The sequence below is a fragment of the Bos mutus genome, chromosome 23 (genome assembly GCF_027580195.1).
Source record: "Bos mutus isolate GX-2022 chromosome 23, NWIPB_WYAK_1.1, whole genome shotgun sequence".
Taxonomy (NCBI): Eukaryota; Metazoa; Chordata; class Mammalia; order Artiodactyla; family Bovidae; genus Bos; species Bos mutus.
In genome coordinates, this window is record NC_091639.1 from 23,451,054 (window position 1) to 23,473,816 (window position 22,763).

The 22,763-nt window shown below is 51.4% G+C and overlaps 2 protein-coding genes and 1 long non-coding RNA gene across 3 annotated transcripts; 2 read left to right on the forward strand and 1 right to left on the reverse strand.

Moving 5' to 3' along the window:
• Positions 1–4,555: 4,555 nt before the first annotated feature.
• On the reverse strand, positions 4,556–16,883 carry ABHD16A (abhydrolase domain containing 16A, phospholipase). The gene is made up of 20 exons (XM_005904195.3): positions 16,682–16,883; positions 15,647–15,703; positions 14,865–14,931; positions 14,531–14,617; positions 12,066–12,151; positions 10,376–10,449; positions 10,068–10,190; positions 8,615–8,729; positions 8,405–8,506; positions 8,034–8,097; positions 7,560–7,609; positions 7,001–7,124; positions 6,490–6,594; positions 6,192–6,255; positions 5,797–5,853; positions 5,585–5,647; positions 5,382–5,458; positions 5,199–5,297; positions 5,057–5,103; positions 4,556–4,882 (listed from the first exon to the last, which is right to left on the reverse strand). The coding sequence occupies exons 1-20, from the start codon at positions 16,811–16,813 to the stop codon at positions 4,799–4,801; spliced, it is 1,677 nt and encodes a 558-aa protein (XP_005904257.2). The 5' UTR covers positions 16,814–16,883; the 3' UTR covers positions 4,556–4,798.
• On the forward strand, positions 5,393–8,980 carry LOC138984898 (uncharacterized). The gene is made up of 3 exons (XR_011462141.1): positions 5,393–5,483; positions 5,947–6,008; positions 8,852–8,980. It is a non-coding gene; the product is annotated as an uncharacterized lncRNA (long non-coding RNA).
• On the forward strand, positions 16,812–22,203 carry LY6G6F (lymphocyte antigen 6 family member G6F). Its single transcript, XM_070360962.1, has 5 exons — positions 16,812–16,911; positions 20,040–20,103; positions 20,215–20,924; positions 21,835–21,990; positions 22,133–22,203. The coding sequence occupies exons 1-5, from the start codon at positions 16,812–16,814 to the stop codon at positions 22,201–22,203; spliced, it is 1,101 nt and encodes a 366-aa protein (XP_070217063.1).
• Positions 22,204–22,763: the final 560 nt, after the last annotated feature.

A 22,763-nucleotide genomic window follows, 5' to 3' on the forward strand; every position in this document is an offset into this window, starting at 1 on the left:
TTCATATTAATTCAACAGACATTCGTTAGATCACTGCATCAGGTATTGGGGATACAATACTGCACAAAGTCCCTACCCTCACAGAGCACAATCTAGAATGAGAGACCAGTCAACAATGAGGGAGTAAGGGGAAGAGTGTTTCTGGGAGAACTTGGGCAGTGCAAACCACTGACAAAGAGATTTCAGCAGAAGAGTACAAGATCAGATTTCTGTTTGTAAAAGATTTCTGAGGCGGGGAAATCAGTTAGGAAGCTATTCCTGAGTTCAGTCACAAGATGGCGGCCTGGTCTAGCAGAAGAGAGGGAAGCCGACAAGTGAATGACTCTGAGCAGCATTAGAAGGAAGACTAGACAGATTTGGACTTGGACTGTGAGGTGAGGAAGGGACTTGCAAAAGGGATGACTGTGATACTATTTTTCAGGATGGGGAAGACGTGTCAGAAATCCAAAAGCGAGGACACCTGAGTCGTGAGTGACCCTACTCAGTCCAGTAGGGGTGCCAGAAAACCAGAGCCGTTCCATACACCCCCACCCCCCTGCTTTTCCGGTCCCGCCTCAGCTCAACCGCAGGTCAGTGGGTCTGATCTCCGGTGCCCACCGGCTCTGGCGCTGTGAGCTCGCTCTCCGTGCCTGGCTGCACCTCAGGGCTTTTGGGAAGACGCGAGGGCGGCCCCCAGCCCAAGCTCAGCTCTTGGCCAGGCGGCTGGAGAGAAACCTGAGAAGGTCGAGTCGCGCGCTTCGTGGGGACCCAGGCATCCTGCCCTGGTGTGTGTGTGTGTGTGTGTGTGTGTGTGTGTGTGTACTTAGTCGCTCAGGGGTGTGTGTACCTCAGTCGTGTCCGACTCTTGGCGACTCCATGGACTGTGTGTGTGTGTGTGTGTGTGTGTGTGTGTACTTAGTCGCTCAGGGGTGTGTGTGTATACTTAGTCGCTCAGTCGTGTCCGACTCTTGGCGACTCCATGGACTGTAGCCCTCCAGGCTCCTCTGTCTATGGGGATTCTCCAAGCAAGAATATTGAAGTGGGTTGCCATGCCCTCCTCCAGGGGATCTTCCCAACCCAGGGATTGAACCCAGGTCTCGCGAACTGCAGGTGAATTCTTTACCGACTGAGCCACCAGGGAAGCTTGCCCTGGCGGATCACCTAAAGTACTATGCGGCTTCCCCGGAAGGTGGCACTTTGGTGCCAACATCCCTCCCATACCCGGATGCTGCGCCAGGCGCCCCATACGCTCCCTCCGCCGGGGGGCCTCCTGGGCCCACCTCGCCTGCTCCGTCGAAATCTGGCCAGATCAGTCTGTGTGAAAGACTCAGGTTTTTAGCTTTAAGGGTCGGGTGGGCTACGGAAAGTCCTCGGCTTCCAAGAACGCTCCACCTGCACCAGCTTCCGGTCTGAAGGTTTGGGGCCGGGCCCAGCCCGAGGATTCCCTGCTGATTATTCAAGAATCATCCGGTCTTGGGGCTGCTGATGAGGAAGCTAGGACGAAAGGATGGAAACACACCAAGAAAGGCGGACGCGAAAGAAAAAATACGAGAGAAAAACACACACCACTGCGTTCACCTGAAGAGACTTGGCACGATAAAAATAGAATTATTTTAGGGAAAAGTCAGAGTAATGGCGAACTGGGGAGGAGCACCTGGCACCGATATAAACGTTGAATAAGTGACAAAAAGAATCAGACAGCGGGGACTGTTTTCGAAGCAAAAGGGGCAAAGGGGAGGCAGAAGGGATTGTACAGCACCCTTTGACTCCCTCTCTTGAATAAAAGCGCAACGAGAAGGCATTAGAGGGGCTGAGGTTGGGCTCCCTGAAGGGGTCGCCCTGAGAGGTCCAGGAAGACTTGCGGTGAAGTTAAGAGACCCTGGACGCAGAAGGTCTGGAAGGGGCCTTCTCCAGGGGGCGTGGCCTTAGGCGCATTGAGCCTGCCCTTGTTTCGTTTTGCTCCTCCGCGTCCACGAGACTGGGCGCGGCTTCTGCGCGCGCAGAACCTCCAGAGTTCGTTGTCACGGTGACGGGCCCTTTGGAGGCTTTCCCCGGGTGAAGAGAAGGGGCGTTGCGATAGTCGCCTTGGTGACCGCAGCAGCTGAAGAAATCCAAGCTGAGGGCCCCTCCCCCGGGACAAGTTATATCTGAGGGTAAGCAACCGAATTACCAAACAAAGCAAATCGGGCCTTAGGACGGAATGCTGCAATTAGGGGACAATAAGTCGGGGTGAACAAAGGGCGGAGCTGTAGATGATTGGTCCAGGTTCTGTTAGGGGAGTGGCCGCGACACCGCGGTCTAGAAAAAAACTAGTAAGGGCATCTTTAATCCGAATACAAATGAAAGGAAAAAATGAATGACTGGGTTCCTGAGGGAGCTGGAAAGGCTTGCTGATTGGATGGCTGGATGGAGACCTGGCTATCCCCGACACCTGGGCTCCCCACTCTCTGGAGCCTTACACCCTCGGGGCCCTCATTCGTGACACTGCAGGAAACACATGCCCCTCCCGGGGACACGGAGCAAACCAACAACCCAAATACGCAACTGAGCGGGAGTCCAGCCCCTCACCCTGGGAGCAGCTAGGGTGGAGTCTGGGCCAATGAGGGTAAAATAAAGGATTCAGCCCAGGGGCCATCCCTTCTTCCCATGTTTCCCGTCTGTTTGCTAGCTCCCCTTTTTCCCAGCCACCATCCCCTCTCCCAGATTGCTCAGCAACTCAGCCTGGGTGTCCAGGCCTCGATTAGTGCCGGCTACAGCAAGAGCCAGAGCCCCAGCAGGAGTGGTGTCTGCATCTCAGCTGGTCTTCTCCTGAAAGACTACTAGAACCCTGATAAATAGGGTGAAGAGTGGACGGGGACGCCCACCCCGCCCTGGGGTTGGGGGGGGTGGGCGTGGCTCTGAAAACACAGCTGCTGTAAGCCTTGTTAGACAGGAAGTCATCTGGGTAGACTGAGACTTTTTGGGTGGCGTGGTCAGGAATTCAAATATTGAACCTCACCTCTCTCCACTCACTTCAGGTATCCAAGGGCCCCTCATGGCATACCCGCTGTTATCTATAGAAAGTGCAGGAAGAAGGGGGAGGGGCATTGGTGGTAGAGGCCAGTCAACAGAATCCCTAATGGCCATGACCAGGAGGAAGGAGTACTTTGTCTCTAGGGTGTGAAAGGTGGGGCCCCCCTATTTGCATTTAAGGAGGTTCCCTTGGCTGAACAAAGACTTGGTTTCCAGGGGACTAATGTGACCTAATGGGTCTGGAAGGCCAGGTTCAGAATCATGCAGCTGGTCCCACACCTTCACATTCCACCCTGTTTGCTCCCTAGGACAGGACAGAGGGGAGGGGTGCCAGTATCAGCTCTCCAGTATTGACTAAAGGTGGAGCATTGTGGAGCTGCAGTCAGTCTCTTCTAACCCCAAATAGCAGACAATGTGTCACCTGACAAGTCTCAGATCACTCCTTCCAGTGGAGGCTCAGTGTGTTTCCCTTGAAGGAGCCGCTGAGCTGGTTGGGGCAGACAGCCTCTGCCCCTGGAATTGCAGGGGAGCTTTGTGCATTGAGGTTGGAGGAGACACTGAAGTTAAACTGTATCCTGAACCTCACAATATAGTTGCTCACCTTAAGTATCTTGTTCAAAATGGTGGGCCCAGAGTGGTAAACCTAGGAGTATTTCATCTGGAAAAGAGGTTTCCAAGGGAAGAAGGTGGCCAGGCAACAAATGATGGGTGGGAGAGGGACTCATTCTGTTCCACAACGTCCAAGGAATGGAAATAGAATGGAAGAAATGGCAACCCCCTCCAGTATTCTTGCCTGGAGAACCCCATGGACAGAGGAGCCTGGTGGGCTACAGTCCACGGGGTGGCAAAGAGTCAGACATGATTGAGTGACTAACACTACAGGGAACCGATAGTGTTTCCTGGTTCAAACCAGGAATATTCTAACAGCTGTCCAATAAAGTGAAGTATGGCTCTGGGAAGACCTGAGTCCTTGGCACCTTGTCCTCAGTCCCTGGCAGGGCCTGTGTTTGTTGAATTGCAAAGAGGGTGTGAAGAGAGAGACTTGACATGGTGAGGAGGCTATGCAGGGTTTGCTGCATTCAACATGGGGAACAAGCCATTCCTCACTCCCCATGGAAAGAGCAAGAACTAAGCAATAAAAACTGGAGGTACTGATGCTGGAACCATGCAGGCTGGACCTAGAAATCGGTAGAATTGCTGCATAGGTCTAAGTCAGGTGCTAGGAAGTACTTTGTAAACAACAGAGCTCATGAACTGTGAGCATTGGAGGCAACCGTGGTCTCCTGGGGTGGTTGTATGTAGGAAGACCTAGGTAGGTACCAGGGAGGCTGCACAGTGGTGATGGTACTAGGCATGCCAGGGAAAGGCAAGAGTGGGGGACCCACTGGACAAGGACAACTCAGGTTGGGGGCTGATTGCCTGGGGCAACAGCAGAGATGGTAAGGGTTAAATTGGCTGCCTGAAGTGGGGTTTCTCAAAGCCCAGTCATTTGGAGCTTCAACTGTTCCGCACTCCCAACCCTGGCTTCCTGGATAGCTGGGAAGTCACAAAATTAGCCAGCCGGTAGAAAAAATACTTTTATTAATTATTAGGAATAATTCATTCATTTAATGCAGGGTGTGTGTTGGGAAGGTTAGGTACTGCCGGATGGATGAGGGGAAACGTGCAAGAGAACGGTGAGAAGGGGGGGTGGTCCCCCTGCTTGCCAGAAACTATAAACAGCAAAATAAACACAGAGAATCACAAACAGGGTCCTTCCTCATGTCTCCGTCCATCCATTCCTCCAGAATGAGTCCCAGTGTGGTCCCTAGAGGTGCCAGGGCATCTGGAAGTTCTGGGCTGGGAGTGGGGTGCAGTGTGTGGCTTCGAAGTTATTCAGATGCTTCTGAGCCTGAGGGGAGAAGGTGGGACAGGTGGGGTGCAGAGCACAGACACCTTCTGAACCAACTACCCACTTTAAAGAAGCTGCTCCTTCCAATGCTTACAGGGTACCCCCGTCCCCAAGCCCCACCTGTGCCCCTGGCCATCCAGGCACCCTCTTCCTGCTTCCCACGCCTTAGCTCACCAGAAACAAAGCCAGCTGCCGTCTTCCATCTGCACTCATGTCCTCCCCTGCAGAGAGAAGGTGCTCAAACATGGGCCACCCATCTGGGTATTCACCCCCTTCCCGGGCTCTTCCCAACCCCTTCTGCCCCAGCACTCCTTACCCACGCTCCAGGGGAATTCAGGCCCATGTTCTGCCTGGTAGGAGCGGAGGACGGACAGGCACCAGTCCTCCTCCACCTCCCACCGGCTGTAAATCGAGGCTGGTCATGGAGAGAGACGAGTGCCCATCAGCATCCTGGTCTTGCCAGGCCCCCAACCAAAGCCCTCAGCAGATCCCCTTTCACCTTCCTCCAGCTGTGAGGAGGCCTCCAGCCACTGCCTCACCACTCGAAGACCCTCCTCCGCCATCACCCGGGGATACCTATGGAGGAGCACCGGGACAAAAGGTCAGGACCCAGTCCTCTTCATTCCTCATCCCCGAACTGCCCCCCTCCCTGCACTGTCAGTACAAACATGTATGTGCGCGCGCACACACCCTGGTTCTCACCGATGCTGCAGGAATTTCAGCAGGAGGTCATTGCCTCGGTTCGACATGATGTCCTCAGGAACCCTGGGGGGAGAAGAATGGACACTGGAGGGACTGGAGGTTGGGGAGGAAGGGTCTGGATACCTGGGTTTCTGGCGGGCATTCTTTGGGGTGGGGGGCAACTTCCTGGCTGTCTCTGGGATCCGGGAGGGCAGAAGTTCCCAGGCACTCACGTGGTGGTGATGATCTCATCTCTGGTTCTGCGGATCAGCAGCACAGGGCCCTGGTACCTTCAGAGGACAGCACAGTGGGGAGGGAGACCTCAGAACAGGGACAGGTGAAACTGACTGCCTCACCCCAGCACTAGCTGTACTTTTTTTCAGGCTTTGCTGGGAGATCCCTGCTGTGCCAGGCATGAACCAACTAGCTGCCAGATCATGAGAAGGTCCAGGGTTCCAGGGAAGCTGGGAGGGATTCGGGGTGGTGGGAGGGTCCCTCACGGGACATGGGGGCAGTGGCTTATGCTTGTACTTTGGTGCTAATTTCAGCATTTGAACACCCAGCAGCATCTCTACAGGGGATGAGGTGGGGGAAGGGTGTCGGATGCTAGACACTGGCCAGCCCTCACCTGCACAGCTGCTCTGCATTGTTTAGATTGAGATGCTGCCTCACAGTCCTGGTCACCAGGCCCCCTAACGTGAGATAAACGTGAAAGGACAGCAGACACAAGCCCCTGCCCAACACAAAGGTCCCCACTGTCCATGGAGAAGAGAAAACGGAGGTTCCCAGACAGGGGAGTCCCCCTGCTTCTCAACAATGTGGTGGTCTACTCCCCACCCACACAGAGGGGAACCATCTCCAGTGAGAACGTCTCCCGGGTCCAGCCCACCTCTTCCCTCAAGGGCAGACCTGGATGCTGCACTTACTCCAGCTGTCTGGCATGACTTTCAATGCCAAGGGCACCAGGTCATCAAAGGAGGCATCCAGGATCACGGCACTAATGTCCGGGTAGGACATGGCGGCCCACGTAGCTGGTACCAGGAAAGGAAAGAAAGGGTGAGGACCAAGGGGCTCCTGCCCACCCCTACCCCTACCCTCATCCCCCTGACCCTACAGGCCCACCCCATCCTGCCTACTAAGTTAGCCCCAGGTCTCGCCCTAACCCCTCGCTTCACTTGGCCAGGGCACTGTCCAAAGAGAACAATGAAGCGCACTGAAGACAATACCAGAGGCAACATTTACTCCTTGATCTCCCCAGGTTCTACTTTTAATTATAGGGCACAAGGGTGGAAGGAAATGTGAAGTGTACTCAAATATGATAGCTTCTTCCAGACCCACTCAGAGAGCCCACCTATTTTCTCCTCCACCCCACTCCCGGGGAGACAGAGAGATGGCCTGAGTGTGCCTACAGTAGCAGGGTAGGAAGGAGGTGGGTACCAGTGAAGCCACCGATGGACCAGGCATAGAGGATGATATCCTCGGGCTGAAAGCCCAGGCGGTGGATGGCAAACTGGACCACCACATCCATGGCGTTGGCCTCATTCTGTGGGAACGGCACCCCCTGCAGGAAGAAGGGCAAAGGGTCAGCACAAAAGACCACCTGCCCACCACCCCCCTCCCAGCATGGACCCTTCCTGCAGCTACACTGCAATAGACAGTGAAGATGGAACTGCAGCTCTGAACAGACAATTCAGAGAGCTATCATCTTACTTAATGGAATAGACTCCTGTCAGTGGCATTAAAAATAAATAAATAATAGGGCCAAGAGAGGGGCTGTTCTCTCTAGAAACCAGTCATTTATAACAAGATCCACTATCTCCCCTCCTGCCAAACCCCCAGTGTAAGAGGAGGAGGCTTGCAGCTCCCCACCCTTGGCACCCAGGTCACAGGTGAGTGGGAGGTCCTACAGAAATATAGACCCCTTTCCCTGACTCCAGTGACTGACCACAGGGAGACAGGCTATAATTCAGGAAAAAGAATTTAAAGAAGGCCTCACCGTGCTTCCAGCAAAGCCTGGATGATTCCAGCCCAGGACTGAATATCCAGCTGTAACACAGAGGGAGAAAGGGCTGGGACCTCATGGCCTATGACCTCTGGCCACTCTCTGCTCCTAGCTCTGGGGGAAGGAGCAGAAGGACACTGGAACTCTTAACACCCAACACAGAAGCAAATAACTCCAAGCCTTCCCAGAATGGGAAGATGACAAAAAGGTTCTGATGCAGCAGAAGGGACAGAGATGTGACTATTGAGGCATGGGAACAGAACCAAGAGCATAATAGGGTAAGGGACACAGCCCAAGGGGAGGGATGTAAGGTTAGCAAAGCAAATGGGTAATAGGCTTTTCCCGAAGGCAAGGGTCTCAAACCTCACTCGAGAAGGTGGTTAGGCCCTGGGAGGTCCTATCCATGTGGGGAGGTGGGGACATTCCATCCCAAGGGGCGGAGATAAGAGGGCTGAGCCATGGGCCTACCTTCCAGAGGTGTGGAGACGCAGCCCACCTCATAGAAGCCTGCGTTCCCCTCACAGCAGATCACCTAGAAAGGGAGCAGGAAGAAGCCCAGTTGGGACTGAAAATCCCCCTACTGGCAGGGAGGGCAGCCTCTGGGGGCCCTGCATGTGGTAAGCATCCAGAGGCAACTATTATGATGATGTCTTTTTGGTCCCTGCATGTCAACTCCTTCATCCATTTCTCTCTTACAGGGATTTCCTACACCAAGAGGTTGGTAGGGAGGAGGTGGGAGCTGGGATGATCCCCACTGGGCTTCCTCAGGGCTGCAGCAGACCCCAGCACTTCCACTGCCCTCCCCACACTCTACCTTTGGGCTCCCTGTGCCCACTCACCAGCTTCTGTCCCTGGGGCTCAGCTGTCCCTCGTCGGTCCACAAACATGGTGTCAATTTCATTGCCATCGCAGGCCAGCAGCTTTGCCCGGCGCCCATGACACTGAGCAGAGAGGATGCATTGGCCAAGTTGGAAGGGCAGGAGGCCACATTCATGGGTGGGGGGAGAAAGGCTGTGGGGGTGGGTGGTTGATGGGTAAGGGGGCCTTACCTCTTCCACCAGTCGGGCCTGGCCCTGCAGCAGCACAGGCATGAGGGCCTTCTGGAGCAGGTACACAGAGCCCGGATACAGCATCCGGCGCCCCAGGGTGTGTGCTACCAGGTAGCTGTGGGGAACACGGGGTTAATGAACCTCAAACAGGGGAGTCCAGGGACCATCCCAGCCCTAGCACTCAGACTGTGGTCTGCTTCACCTCTGACCCTCACAGTTTCGTTTTTCCTTTTCTAGGACTTAATGAACCAATATACGTACCAATTTTTTCAAACATCTTTTGTTTGGTTTTTGGTTTTTGGCTGTGCCATGTGTTTTGCGGGATCTTCCTTCCCTGACCAGAGACTGAACCCATGTCCTCAGCAGAGAAAGTGTGGAGTCCTAACCACTGGACTGGCAGAGAACTCCCTTCTCTAACTATTTTTACTGCAACCTTTTAAAGATAATTTATATCGTGGTCTAGGACACACATATGCATATATTAATCTTGAAAGTTTTATGAGATAACACTTTGTATATACAACAAGTAAAAGCAAAGTAATTAACAATTATGATTCTGTTAATGTATTTATTAAAAGTCCCCAAGTAAATAATACTGTTTATTACGATACGCCTGGTTATCTACCATGTAGTAGGTGCCAAGAGCCTAGCATAGGGTACTCTGGGCTTAATAAATATTTCTTGAACAAATGCACTAATTTAGACACATCAGATGTGGCAGGTGCCACTCCTTAAAAAGATAGTTAACCATGTCCAGTCAATCCCAAAGGAGGGTCTGTCCCCAGAAAACTCTACAAACTTGTCCAGCAGACCCCCTCAACATCTCAAACTTGGCTCTTCCCTCTGATCAATCAGCACGCAGTCCAAAACCCACCACCGAGTCCACCCCCTTCCTTGGTATCTTCCAACCTGCCTCCTAGCCCCCAGCAACAGAAAACTCCCACAGTGGCCTGGCCACTGGAAGATCCAGGTGGTCACTGTGGTTACTTGGGCTTTACCTCGTGCTCTCGGGCATCCAGGCAAGGAGGAAGCCCTTCAGAGTATGTTAAATCTCACCAACTCTATGAGGCAGGCTGTTCAAAGATGTAGAGGCTGGAACTGCCTCACAGTGGAAAAACCAAGGAGCAGCAGGACCAGGCTAGGGCCGCAGCCGCCAAAAGACCCTGCAGCAGCCAAGGCTGTGCGTCCCCTCCCCACCCACAACCTCATCCTTCCCCCTCAGTCTCGCTGAAGAGCTGTTGTGTCAGACACAACTGTGTTAATATCCCAGCTCTTCAGGTACCACCTGGGAGGCTGTGGAGCTCTCTGAACCTCTTGTTTTTCACACACACACAATGCGATAGCCATGGCACCAGGCCTAATAAATGACAGTCATCCTCCAGTGGAGCACCCTGTCCTGGAGCTGCACCCCATGTTCCCTCCACCTCAGCTCGCCTCCTCCCTGTCTTCCTACCTGGTGATCTGACAAGGCAGCTTCTTGACTCGGTTAAGGAAGGTGTCAGCCGTCCCCCGGTGCAGGGGCTCTGGGCGGAGCAGGGCCACACCCCGGCGGGAAGGGCCCCCCCGGGACTCCTTCCTGAGGAACGGAAAGATGCAGGGGAGCATGGGGTGAGGAGCAGCAAGCTGGACGTCTGAGGTCCGTAGGATGCTGGGGTCTAGGAGTGAGGAGATGGCGCTGGAAGGCAAGCACTGGACCCCAGGAGGGGCTGGAGGTGGGGGACAGGTCAGAACAGGGAGGCAGCGAAAGAACTGGGGCCTCACCGGCTGCTGGGTTCTTCCCAGTGGAAGTCGACTGGCCAGCTCCTGAAGTCAAAGTTGTAGTTGGCAAGCTGCCTCTGTGGTGGGCAGAGAGATATGTGGGATGATAAGGGGAGTTGGAGGGGGGAGGCCCACCTACCCGCCCTGGACACTCCCACCACCCAGAGGACTGGCCCCCAAACATCATGGGGGGGACATGCAGAGGTCAGCACCCTCTGGTTGGCAGATGGAAAGTTCTGCCAGGACCAGCAAAATCAGGAAAGAGAGGATGCCCTATTAAGGTATCAAGACTGGCCTGTCTGCCCTCCTCCAGAAGAGGAGCCAAAGACTCTTCACTTTTCTAAAATCTAAGGCTGACTCACCCCCAGCAGGAGTGGCTGGAGGGGCTGGTGCTTCTGAGGGAGAAGGCAGGGGGCCTGTTCATTGGTCATTGCTCCCTTCCCCACCTGGGTCCTTCACACAATGCTGACTTGAAGGACTGAAACATCTGTCCCAAGACTGGGTGAGGGGGAAAGAGGGAAGTCGTACACACAGGAGCCCCTCTGCACCCGGGCCACCATCTGAACCAAGCTCTCTCTGACTTTCATCTTCCATCTTCCTGGCCACCTCCCTTCTCTCAGTTCCTGCAGCCACGGGTCACCCAGACCCTCTGTGCCTCCATTCCCTCCACCAATCAGTCCACGTGCTTTTTGAGGGCAGCGGGAGCTGCGCTGTATTCCTTCCACTCTGCTGTATTCCCTCCCCCGCCCCCAGAGCTCCCAGCACTCTATTTTGAGAATAGTTTTTTTATTTTCTGTCACAGACTGTTTTTTTTTTTTTTGACATTTTCAAAAATAACTGGACTGAGAGAGAGCAATAGCAACATTCTACAAAAATGTAAATGGTGAAACAAAACAAAATGCAGGGAAGCAAATTTCAGGCGAGCTCTGTTCAGGCCTGGACCCAAACACAGCCTGAGTCACTTCCTTGCTCGGTGACTCTGCCTGGGTCTTGTAACCTCTCTTTGTCTCTCAGACGTATAAAGAAGGGTAATAATGCCACCTCACACTATGGTTGTGAGGATTAGAAGGGGTGTATGCATAATGTGTGGTGGAGCATCCTTACAAAGCTCCGTAAGTGGTGGTGTGGAGCAACCAGTAATCTGACAATGGTGGTCAGAGCTGTTTGACCCAGAGACCTCTTTGTAACAGGAAAGAGCTTTATAGGGCCCTGAAGCCCCTTCTCAAAGATAATTACATGCCAGCACTGGCTGGGCTGGCGCAACTCCAAGGACACTCTGCCCTAGCCTTTCTCGCTCCCAGCTCCATGGTGTGCTCTTGAGCACAAGGATGGACATACCTGTCTGTCTTGTCCCATCCCTGAACAAAAACTAGTACAGTGTTCAGTGCACACAAAAAATAAACAAACATTTGGGAGAACAAGCTGTTGTGATAGAGAGGAAAGCCCCTTCTAGGAAATGCTGTGGAATGTTTCCACGTCTAGACAATTCTGCAGATGGAGGGTAGAGGATTGTGCTGGTGGAATATTCCATCAGAAGTGGGGAGGGAAATTTCCTCCGGCGGACAGTTTACTTGTGGAGGGGAGAAGGGGTCCAGCCACGTGCAAGCAAACACCCAGCATGGCGGCTGGGGAGACCCATCTGCCTGCTTGGGAGAAGCTGGCCGGTGACTGGGGAGACGGCGGAGCCTCTCACCTTGTTTTCTGCGGAGTGGTTCCTATGTGTTGCCTCTAAAATGGTGATGAACTGCCGGTACTGGGGGTTGGTCCAGCGGCCAATGCCTGGTGGAGAGAAGATAGGAAACCATATCAGGAAAACTGGGAAGCAAGATGGGAGGGTTTCAGGAAGAGAATCAGAGATGGGCAAAGAGAAACGAGAGAAGAACAGAGGGCCCTGGATCTGGGGAAACAGGTGACCTGAGACGACTCCCTTCCTCCATATTCCAGCCATTGGCATTCTTCCCCTCCCTAACTTCTCCAGTTGGTTTCTTCCTAGACTATGGACCTTCCACCCTTCAGGAAGTTCATTCTTCCCAGTCTTAAAACACTTGTCACTTGCCCTCAGGCTTTACCCTTGCTGCCACTGGGCTTTTCTCCTTGTCCCTCTACCCTTCTCCAGTGCTACCTTTCTGTCTCCTTCCTGCAAATTCTAACTCCGTGCATCTGGCTTCACAGTTCTTATCCCATGATTACTTCCTCATTACATCCAAGTTCCCTTCCTCTGTCTTCATTCTCTTTTAACTGTGCCTCTCAGCACTCTTCCTGTCTGTCCAAATTCCTTTCTCCTGTCTCCTGGGGCCATCTTTGCCTCCTTTCAATTTCTCCCCTGCCTCCCTTCCCCTTCCCTCCCTGAATCCAAGGCCATTCTCAACACTGAGCTCTTTTTTCTCTTTGCTCAGCCCCTCGTTGATCCTATCTGCTCTCTCTTCGCTGCTGGGGAGTCTCAACTGACTTCTCGGCCTCTCCTGACCCGACAGGTGTCAGACATGGGACAGACAGGGGAGAGGCAGCGGGAAACCAGACATGCAGGTCCTGGTGCTCAGAGAGGTGGCATTTTGGTTGGGAGCAGGGTGGGGCTGGAGAGAGACAGTAAATGAGTAAATAAGAAAAATGAAGAGAGGGATAAAGCCTATAAAGAAAATAAAAGCAGAAGAAACTAGAATGCTATGTATCATCAAGGGGAGTGCCCCCCATACAATACTGAGAATGAAAAGAGCTGAAGAATGATTTGGAGGGAATGATGTCATTTGTGCTAAAAATGTTAACTGCACCCCTCCAAATGCTATCTAGTGTTTATACTTGTCATTTTGCACAGATTCTGAGATGCAGATTATTTTTTTCATATTTGAAAACTCTGCAATTGATATGCATTTACAGTTCATAGCAGTTTAGATGTGATGGAATGAGGTCAGTATTTTGTAAAAGTATACAAATATAAACCAGGAAAAAGAAAAACCCACACCAGATGACAATGGTTACTTCTGGGGCTGGGGAAGATTCCAATAGGAACGCCAACTCTGTAATGCTTTTAGCACTGGTTTGGCAAAAAAATTCGTTCAGGCTTTTCCACTCTTACAGAAAAACCTGAATGAACTTTTTGGCCAATCCTGTATTTTATGGACAAAAGGTATTTGAAGCAATAAGCGCAAAAAACAAGCATTTTAGTTCTGATATTTTGTTTTTTGGACTTCTCTGTAGTTAATTTCTCCCCTTAATGGAAAAAAAAAAATTTGAAAATTAAGACAAAACTGAGGAATGGGAGCAACTTTTAGATAGGCAGGGCGGGCCTCTCTGGGGAGGAAGCTCAGCCCTTTGGAAATCAGGAGGCAGAACAGGTAGAAGGTCCTCACCCCAGACTGGACCCAAAGGCAGCCACCCAGCTCCTGACCCCACCACTCCCTTCTTAGGCATCCCCCTTACCCGCTTTTCATCAGGTGTAGCTGCCCAGAGGGCAATGGTTTGGCTTATCTCTTTTCATTTTTTAAACTGTGAGATAATAACGTATTTACATAAAGCATACATTCAGTACAAACATGTTTAAAGTACAAACATTCCTGGGCTGATCACTGGGATCAAGAAAGAGAACAAAGCTGCCTCCCACCAGGGGTCCTCCCCAGCCTGTTCTCTCCCCCTTCCCAGGTAATCACTCTCCCGACTTTTGACTTTTAAGACAGTCAGGCCTGTGTTTCTCTTTAGTGTTGTGCCGCTTATTTATGCATCCTTGGAACTTTATGTAAATGGAAACATAGTGCATAAATTATTTGGTGGTCCCGGTTGCATCTGTGAGATTCATCTGTGTAGCTGAGTGTAACCAGTTCGTTCAGTGCCTTGCTCTCTGGTGTTGTGTGGTAGGACTCGACCTTCTAATGTATTTATCCATCCTGCTATGTGGGGTCATAGAGTCCAGTTTAGGATTATTACAAACATACATGGATATGTATGGAGCTGTTGGAGGGTATATGCAGCTTTTCTAGATAATAGCAAACCTTTTTGCTAAGTATTTGTTCATACTTATGACCCAAGCCCTTTAAGGAAAGGATCATGTCTTGACCACTGATTACTTCCCCTCAGGGCCTAGCACCAAAAGGTATTTGCAGAAGGTATTTAATAAATATTTACCCAATGATGGACAGATCCAAACCAGGCTCCCTCTCCACCTACCTCGGAGGCAGGCCACTCCTGCCAACAGTAGAAGCAGTGTCCCAGCATAGTGAGAAAATGGCACCACTTTGGACAAACTCAAGTAACCTGGGAGGGGAGAAGGATTATGTGAAAAGCTTTCCCCACTGTCCCCCAGCCCCTCTTCCAAGTTCAGTCCCAACCTCCCCACTACACCCTCTTTGGGGGACAGCAGGCCCTCAGAGGAAGAAGATGCCTGATGGAAGAGGGAAGCCAAGCCATCCTCATCACAGGTCCCCTTTCCTCATTGGGGAATCGGCTCAGCTGCCAATGATCTGCCCATTTCCTGTCCCACCACCTTTGAAGTCACACTGACCTTTCCTGTACAAGTAGAAGAAGGCGAAGGGAGAGGAGTAGTAAGAGATGGACCAGAAGACTGAAGCCTGCAGCAGAGAGACAGGAACAAGCAATCAATACACATACACACAGGTCTGCCATTACCAGGTCCAGGCTCTGAGCAAAGTGAATAACCTGAGGGATATCACATCAAGTACCTATTCTGTGCATGACACCACGCACACAGTAGGTGCTCAATTATTTGCTGAAAGGTAGTGTGTCAGAGCGTTAACAGAGGCTGGGAAAACTAGGCACAGCTTCTATTCTCTTCCTCTCATCACCTCTGGACATAATTTCATCACACGTAAAGACCAGTCTCTTTCCACTCAAGGTAATCAAGCCTTTTCAATCAGCCCTGCTCAGGACAGTCCCTGGCCCGGTCCCTAAGAGATGCACAAATGTCACCAAAGGAACCTTGCCAGAGAGAACAGCTGTCTCTGCAGCCAAAGAGGTTAGTTGCCAGAAAGGACAGGTCACTGGGGACTGCAGGACTCAGCACCTGCGGATGGTCCCGAACGTAAACACGGTTTCCCCACGGTTCAGGCTGCCCCAGAGAAAGCCGTGCATAGGCCAAAGGGGAGTACCAAGTATGCACGCTGGAGAGCTGTCTGTGTGTATGTGTGTTGGAGATGCCCGCTGCAGAGCCCAGAGCATCCCCCACCCCCAGGGGCACTGCCTTCTCCCAGGATGGGAAGGAGAAGGTTCAAGAGGGCAACTGGGTCTGAAAAGATGCGGTAGTCCCAGATGCCAGGGCAGACATACCAGTGCCAGGATGCTGTCAGCATGTTTCTCGAGGGCACGGGGCTGATAGTACGTATCCTGCCAAAACAGATGGCTGAATTAAGGACCCTGCTACTTGACAAGGCCTCCACCATCCCTTTTGGAAGGCCTGATGTGTGTTCAACACTCTAGTCCTAGCCCCCAAAGTCATCTCTCCTTGGATGTCTCTGTTTCCCCTCTTCCCCACCCTGACTCATAACCTGATCTCTCACTCCAGATCCTGAGAACAAACACAGGGGGCTGGACCTGGAAGCAAAAGTGAAAGCAGCTTTGGCCGACTTTTGCTCCTTTTCCACAACCGAGTTTCAAATGGATTGTGGGAGGATGGGGATCGGGGTTAGGGAAGAAACGACACCATGACAACTTTAAAAGGGAAAGAAAAGCATCGGAAGAGCAGATTCATTAAGGAAGAGAATGTGGCCGGGGGTGGGCAGTTTGTAGAGTACAATGAACATAATTGAGACTACCGATAAAAAGGAAGAGCGCATTTAGGGGCACTGCCTACCACCTCACCGGCTTTCTTGAACACAATAATCCTGAGGTCTCTAAGGTAGACTAGGGGTGGGGTGGGGGAGACCGGATATATTAAATGTTGCAGAAGTCATTTTGAAATTCAAGGCCAGGGGAGATAAACGGAACCGGGTGAGGCACGGGGTACGAGGAAATTGAGAGTTTGATGGCAAAATCATCCAGCTCCGGAATCCGAGCGGGGTCTCTTCCAGGATTTAGGAGTCAACTGGGAACGGCATGAACCACGAAGCGCAGGGTGAGGGGTCGCGAAAGGAAAAAGCTAGGAGTGGCAGTCGGAATGAGAAAGCACTGGCAAACAGCAGTAAAGCAGGCGGTCAGTCCACAGGCGTGACTTTAACCCAGGAAGCACAAAGAGCACAGACTTTGCGGAAAACTGGCTGGACAAGCAGTCTCCCCCTATTTCCAATAATGGGTGCTTCTGGGGAGCAAAGGCCGCAAAGGGGTTTGGGCCGTACTATGTTTTTAACCAGGGGAGAATCGACTCACCCAGGAGCTGGAGTGGGGGTTAGTGACTGAAGTTGGAGTCCCAGGGACGCTGGACGGGGCCCTTTCAGAGTCCCTTTCCCGGTAGATTTTGTAGAGCCGGGGGCCTAGGACGCAGCTCAGCAGCTTCGCCATGGCCCCGGCCCGGGCCGCTGCTCTTCCAGCAGCAGGTCCCCCTGTCAGCCCCGCCCTCCCAGGGCCGCTAAGGTGTTGCGTGCCCTTGACGTCAGCACGTACCGGCTCCGCCTCGCGCCGAGTTGAGACAGTTTCAGCGCTTCTTGAGCAGGGTTTCCTGCATTTGGAGCTACGGGTGCAGCCGTAGTCAGAAATTAGTTGGAGGCGTTTTGATCGTGGAGAGTTAGAACTATCATGAGACATGGTTAAGTCACTTTTTTCTGCCCCTTAATATCGGCAGACTCTCGAGCGACAGTGAGAACAAGGGGTAAGATTAGCATTTGAAAAGAGCAACAAAAAAGATATCTAGGAATACATCTAAGAAAAGAAATGCAAGATTTTAGGAACAAATTACAGAACTTACTGAAAGAGGTAAACGAAAGCTTGAATAAATAGCTACGCCATAGTTATGAATAGGAAGATTCAGTATCGTTAAGATGTGTGAAACACTGGTTAAAAACAAAAGGATGAATTATCGCACTTAAGCGTGAACAATTCTCAGAACCATAATTGCATACAACATGACACCACAGTATAAAATTTAAAAACATAAAATTCAATGATCAATTATGTGAAAGATAAAGAGCAAATGTATAACACTGTTACACAGCATAGAGGATCGTTGGCTGAAAGGGTAATATTCTATTTCTCAAAAGGTATACTGTTTTTTTTTTTTCTTTGTACCTTACACCTACATAATATATAAACCCTTTAGCTTTTCATTGTAGTAAACATATATACAGAAAGGTGCACTAATTAAATATATCTGTGAGTCTGATTCATAGATAAATTCATTTGTGTCATGTAAGAGATGTCATATGGTACTTGTCTTTCTGACTTACTTCATTTGGGCTTCCCAGGTGGCGCTAGTGGTAAAGAACCCGCCTGCCAATGCAGGAGACTTAAGCAACATGGATGGGGAAGATACCCTCAAGGAGGGTGTGGCAACCCACTCCATTTTGCCTGGAGAATCCTATGGACAGAGGAGCCTAGTAGATGACAGTCCATAGGATCTTCCCCACCCAGGGATTGAACCCGGGTCTCCCACATTGCGGGCAGACTCTTTACCACCTGAGCCACCAGGGAAGCCCTGGGTCAGGAAGAGCCCCTGGAGAAGGAAATGGCAACCCACTCCAGTAATCTTGCCTGGGAAATCCCATGGACAGAGGAGCCTGGTGAGCTACAGTCCATGGGGTCGCAAAAGAGTCCAATATCACTTAGTGACTAAGCAACAACAACAAACTTTATATACGTGGAATCATACAGCACATGCCCTTTGTTTCGGACTTTACTCCCATGTTTGTGAGATTCAACCTTGTTGTATGTCATTGTGACTTGTTCATTCTTGTTGCTATCGTTATGTGAATATACCACAGTTTATTTAGCCATTGTACAGTTGTATGTTAGATGTAGTATTTGGTGTGTATGAAATAGTTCATCAAAAACAATCTCAAAAATAGCTTTTAAAAATAAATAACACATTAAGACACTATGAGAGAAATATGAAGAGCTACCTTAAGAGAATCCTCTCTGGGGCAAAGGGGTAAATCAGTGATTTCTCTAGGCCCCTGCTATTCTCCTTGAGTAACGACTTAATATACTCATCAGGGGCTCAGAAGCAGTCTGGAATGTGCCAGGCAGCCACAAAGGAAGTCATTCTCAGTCATTTAGGGAATTCTGACTGAGTATGCTGACTTGTGCTAGATTCCCTGGAAACCAACATGAAGACTCAGCTTCTTCCCTCATGGCTAGTCTCTTGAATTGGAGGCGAGAACACGGAATGTACTTTCAGACTGATGGGAGGTGGACAGCCATGACCCCTTCTGCACAGGCTGCTGCTTTCTCTCTCTCTTTTTTTTTTAATTTTTTAGTATTTCTTTGTTTTTATAATTAAAATTCTTTTTATTTATTTATTTTTGCCCGTGCTGGGTCTTTGTTGCTGCATGAGGGCTTTCTCTAATAGCGGTGAGAGGGGGCTACTCTCTAATTGCAGTACACAGGCTTCTCTTGTTTCGGGGCATGGGCTCCAGAACACAGGCTCAGTAGTTGTGTCCATGGGCTGTTAGCCCACTGCATGCGGGACCTTCCCAGAAAGTATAAGTGTTACTCACTCAGTCCTGTCCAACTCTTTGTGATCTCATGGACTGTAGCCTTGTCCACAGGATTTTCCTGACAAGGATACTGGAGTGCGTTGCCATTTCCTGCTCCAGGGGATCTTCCTGACCCAGGGATTGAACCTGGGTCTCCGACATTGCAGGCAGGCTACCAACTAAGCCACCAAACCAGGGGTCAAACCCATGTCCCCTGAATTGGCAGGCAGATTCTTAACCACTAGACCACCAGGGAAGTCCTTTTTAAATTTATTTTAATTAATTAATTTATTTGGCTGCACTGAGTCTTAGTTGCAGGATATTTTTTTTATGAATAGTTGTGGCATGCAGGATCTTTCGTTGCGGCAGGTGGGATCTAGTTCCCTGACCAGGGATAGAACCCTGGGCCCCCTGCATTGGGAGTGTGGAGTCTCAGCCACTGGACCACCAGGCAAGTCCCTGCACAGGCTTCTTAGCACAGAGAGTCTTTGATCTGAGTTCTTCAGCCGATGTGGAGTCTGAAGCATGAGGAGATTATCCTTGGAGCGGCCTGAACTGGTCCTTTCTTGGCATGGAAAGGTGGTTGCTACTTTTTTCCCAGTGGACATTCAGCTGGGCTTTATCTCCCCGGCATTCCCATCCCCCTCAGAGGCCCATGTCACTCCAGACTAGGGAATATAGGCTTTTATCTGGGCTTTGTTTCCTCCCTGGGAATAGCAGGTCCCAGACAAGAGAACTTGGTAAGCTCTCCCCATGGCTGTCTTATTTCTCCTCCTTCTGTTCCTATGTGGGCCTCCCCAGGCTGAAACAGGAAGGAGAAGGGGTAGGGGGATTCTTCACTTCTCCACAGGGTTGGGAGGGACTGCTGCTGTTTCTCCTTAGGGGTCTGGGAAGGTGTTTGGCTCACGAAGATAGATCTACCCGTTGACCTCCCCCTGCCTCTAATATTAGGAAAGATTCAGAGTCAATGAGGGTCCAGATCAGGCACCTTTAGAAAATAAGAGCGGACACGTAAATGCTCATTCAGAAAAGGAAAAGTGAAAGGAAGGGATACGGGCATTTGTTGGCTATTCCAGCCTTCGCCCTCCTGCCCTCAGATCCCCGCATTCGCTGGAGGAGAGGTGGGGAAAGCCTTATCCTCTTCTCTCCGTCTCGCTTTTTGTAGCTGTCACTTGAGAAAGGAGCTCACAGTCAGGCCTAGTGCTGGGGGACCCCAGAAGGGAGGAAGCCAGGGGTGGGAGGTGGAGGGGTGGGATCGCTGACCTGATGGAGGTCTCTGGTCTCACACTGCCCCCTCCCCACAGACAGCATCCAGGCCATCTATGTGGTCTTGGGGGAGGCACTAGAGCTGCCATGTCCTTCACCACCTGCCCTGAATGGGGACGAATTCCTGTCCTGGTTCCACAGCCCGGCAGCAGGCTCCTCCACTGCTTTAGTGGCCCACGTCCAAGTGGCCAGGCCCTCCCGAGACCCTGGGAAGCCCAGAAGAGAATCCAGGCTCACACTGCTGGGAAACTACTCTTTGTGGCTGGAAGGGTCCAAGGCAGGAGACGCCGGGCGGTACTGGTGTGCCGTGCTGGGTCAGCGCTACAGGTACCAGAACTGGAGGGTGTATGACGTCTCCGTGCTCAGAGGTGAGTGGGGGGCCTGCAGACCAGGGGCTGCTGGGAGCCAGGGAAGTCCAGACAAAGAACTGAGCAGTCCCTCTCTCCCTCCAGGATCCCAGTTCTCTGCGAGGGCTGCAGATGGATCTTCCTGCTCTGTCCTCCTGTGTTCTGTGGTCCCTGCCCGGAGCCTGGACTCTGTGACCTGGCAGGAGGGGAAGGGTCCTGTGAAGGGGGATGTGCAGTCCTTCTGGGGTGATGGGGCTACCCTGCTCTTGGTGTGTCCTGGGGAGGGGCTTCCTGAGCCCAGGGCACGTAAACCAGGAATCATCCGCTGCCTTGTGCCTCAGAACAAAGGGATCAGCTTTAGCCTGGCAGGTGAACTGAGTGACAATAAGGGAAGGGAGTTTTGCCTCCAACACATCCCCTACTGCTAGTTAGGGAATCTGTTATTGGCTGTTATTTTCCTCCACTGCCTGTAGGAGGAGGGCTATTTTTCTTTTCTCGATTGAATCCATAACAGAAAAGGGGGTTGGTTAAGCCAGATTTCTCATCGGACAGACCATAAGCCAACAGGGAGAAGAAGAATTCTGGTGGATAATCTATGATTTTTGTGGAATAGCCCTTAGCAGAAAGGAAGAAAGTAAGAAGTACTGCTGGGGCAGTTGTTTGTTGAAGAAAGGATATATGCACCGATGTTATAATGGCCCATTGATGGTGGAGGCAGAAGGAGAAAAAATATATAATTGTTTTACAATAAAAGTCCATTATACAGAGAAAGAATGCTATTGGATGTAGAATAACCCATTCACAAGGCAGGAGGGAGGAGCAAATGGCCATTATTTTGGTAAGCAAAGGGCAGGGATGGGATTTTATTTCCCTTTGCGTCCTCAGCACCTAATCTGGGGTCTGGCATGTGGGGGGCACTCAGCGAATGCCTGTGGAGTAGATGAATGGAAGAATGAATAAACAGAAGGCACGTTCTTATTTTCTTAAAAGGGTGAATTACTGTGTAGGGCATGAGGAAAAAAATCAGAGTTATGGTTGATGGTTCAACCCAAAGTTAGCCGTCTGTGTGTAGCCTGTGGGGGCATCACCATTCAATATCAATGTTGGTTCATGAGGTCAGGGTGAGAGGCTAAGTGGGGTAGTGGATAGTGGGGGCAAGGAAGTCTTGTTTTGGAAAAACCCACCAAATTATGGGGGGAAAGCCTCTGTTTGGGACACAAGGGACAGACTCCCCTCCCAGCCTCCCTCCTAATCCCTCTTGTCCTGCCCTTAACTGCAGCCTCCACAGATGCCTCCCCTGCCCTCTGTGCCCCTTCCGCAGACTGGGATGTGGCCTGGATCCTGACACTGTTGCTCACAGTGGGTCAGGGGTTCACCATTGTGGTCCTTGGCATCATGCTCTGGAGGCAGAGGGCCCAGGGGGCTCAACACAGAAGTGAGTCCCTCCTTCCCAGAAGGGTGGACTCATATCTCACCTCTCTATCCTTCTTCTCTAGGGGAGAAGGTGGGATAAGGAAGATAGCTCTGAGTCACCTGGTGACTTCTCTGCTGCACTTCATATGGCTTTTTCTCTCCAGATGCTTCGTTTCCTCAGTTCAAACCCGAGATCCAGGTCTATGAGAACATCCATTTGGCCCATCTCAGGTGAGGAGCTACTAGGGGGCAGAGGCTTAAATCTCGGAGGAGACTGAAGTTGGGGTGGGGATGGGATGCTGGTTCCCGAGGATGTGGAGGATGGAAGTATCCTTTATCTGTCTTTCTGCTTTGCAAAACCGACAGCCCACCTGCCCCTAAAACCAGGTGATCTCGAGGACATCTGCTAGGAAGTGTGACCTGCTGACTCCCTGGCCATCTGGCACCTGAAGGATTCACGAAAAAAGCTTGACAAGGGGGGAGGGGCTTGGAGTGCTATTTCACAGTCCGGTTGGTCTCCAGCCAAGCTGTGTATGTCTGTGAGAGTGTGTGTATATGAGTGTATGTGTGTGTGTTAAGGGGCTGGGGGCTGAAGGAAAGAAGAAGCATTATTCCATGATGTCACTTATGAAAGGGTGTGGTTTCCTGTCTCGCTGTAGCCAGTGGAGGGGTGGCCCTGAGCCTGCAGTACCATAGAGTTCAGGGGAGCCTGGGGTAACTGGCAGGGGCTGGGGAGAGGTGAGGATGGGAAGAAAGGAGACAGGAATCCAGAGACTTGAGCAGTGGTAGAGAATC

Excerpts from the sequence above, each read along its gene's own strand:
- LY6G6F (XM_070360962.1), top strand. The coding sequence starts at position 16,812 with ATGGCCCCGGCCCGGGCCGCTGCTCTTCCAGCAGCAGGTCCCCCTGTC. Across the intron at positions 16,912-20,039 it reads CGTGCCCTTGACGTCAGCAC|ATCCCCGCATTCGCTGGAGG; the intron begins GTACCGGCTCCG and ends TCCTGCCCTCAG. Across the intron at positions 20,925-21,834 it reads GATCAGCTTTAGCCTGGCAG|CCTCCACAGATGCCTCCCCT; the intron begins GTGAACTGAGTG and ends CCTTAACTGCAG.
- ABHD16A (XM_005904195.3), bottom strand. The coding sequence starts at position 16,813 with ATGGCGAAGCTGCTGAGCTGCGTCCTAGGCCCCCGGCTCTACAAAATC. Across the intron at positions 12,152-14,530 it reads AGGAGTGGCCTGCCTCCGAG|GCATTGGCCGCTGGACCAAC; the intron begins GTAGGTGGAGAG and ends TCTCTCCACCAG. Across the intron at positions 8,098-8,404 it reads AGCCCCAGGGACAGAAGCTG|GTGATCTGCTGTGAGGGGAA; the intron begins GTGAGTGGGCAC and ends CTCCCTTTCTAG.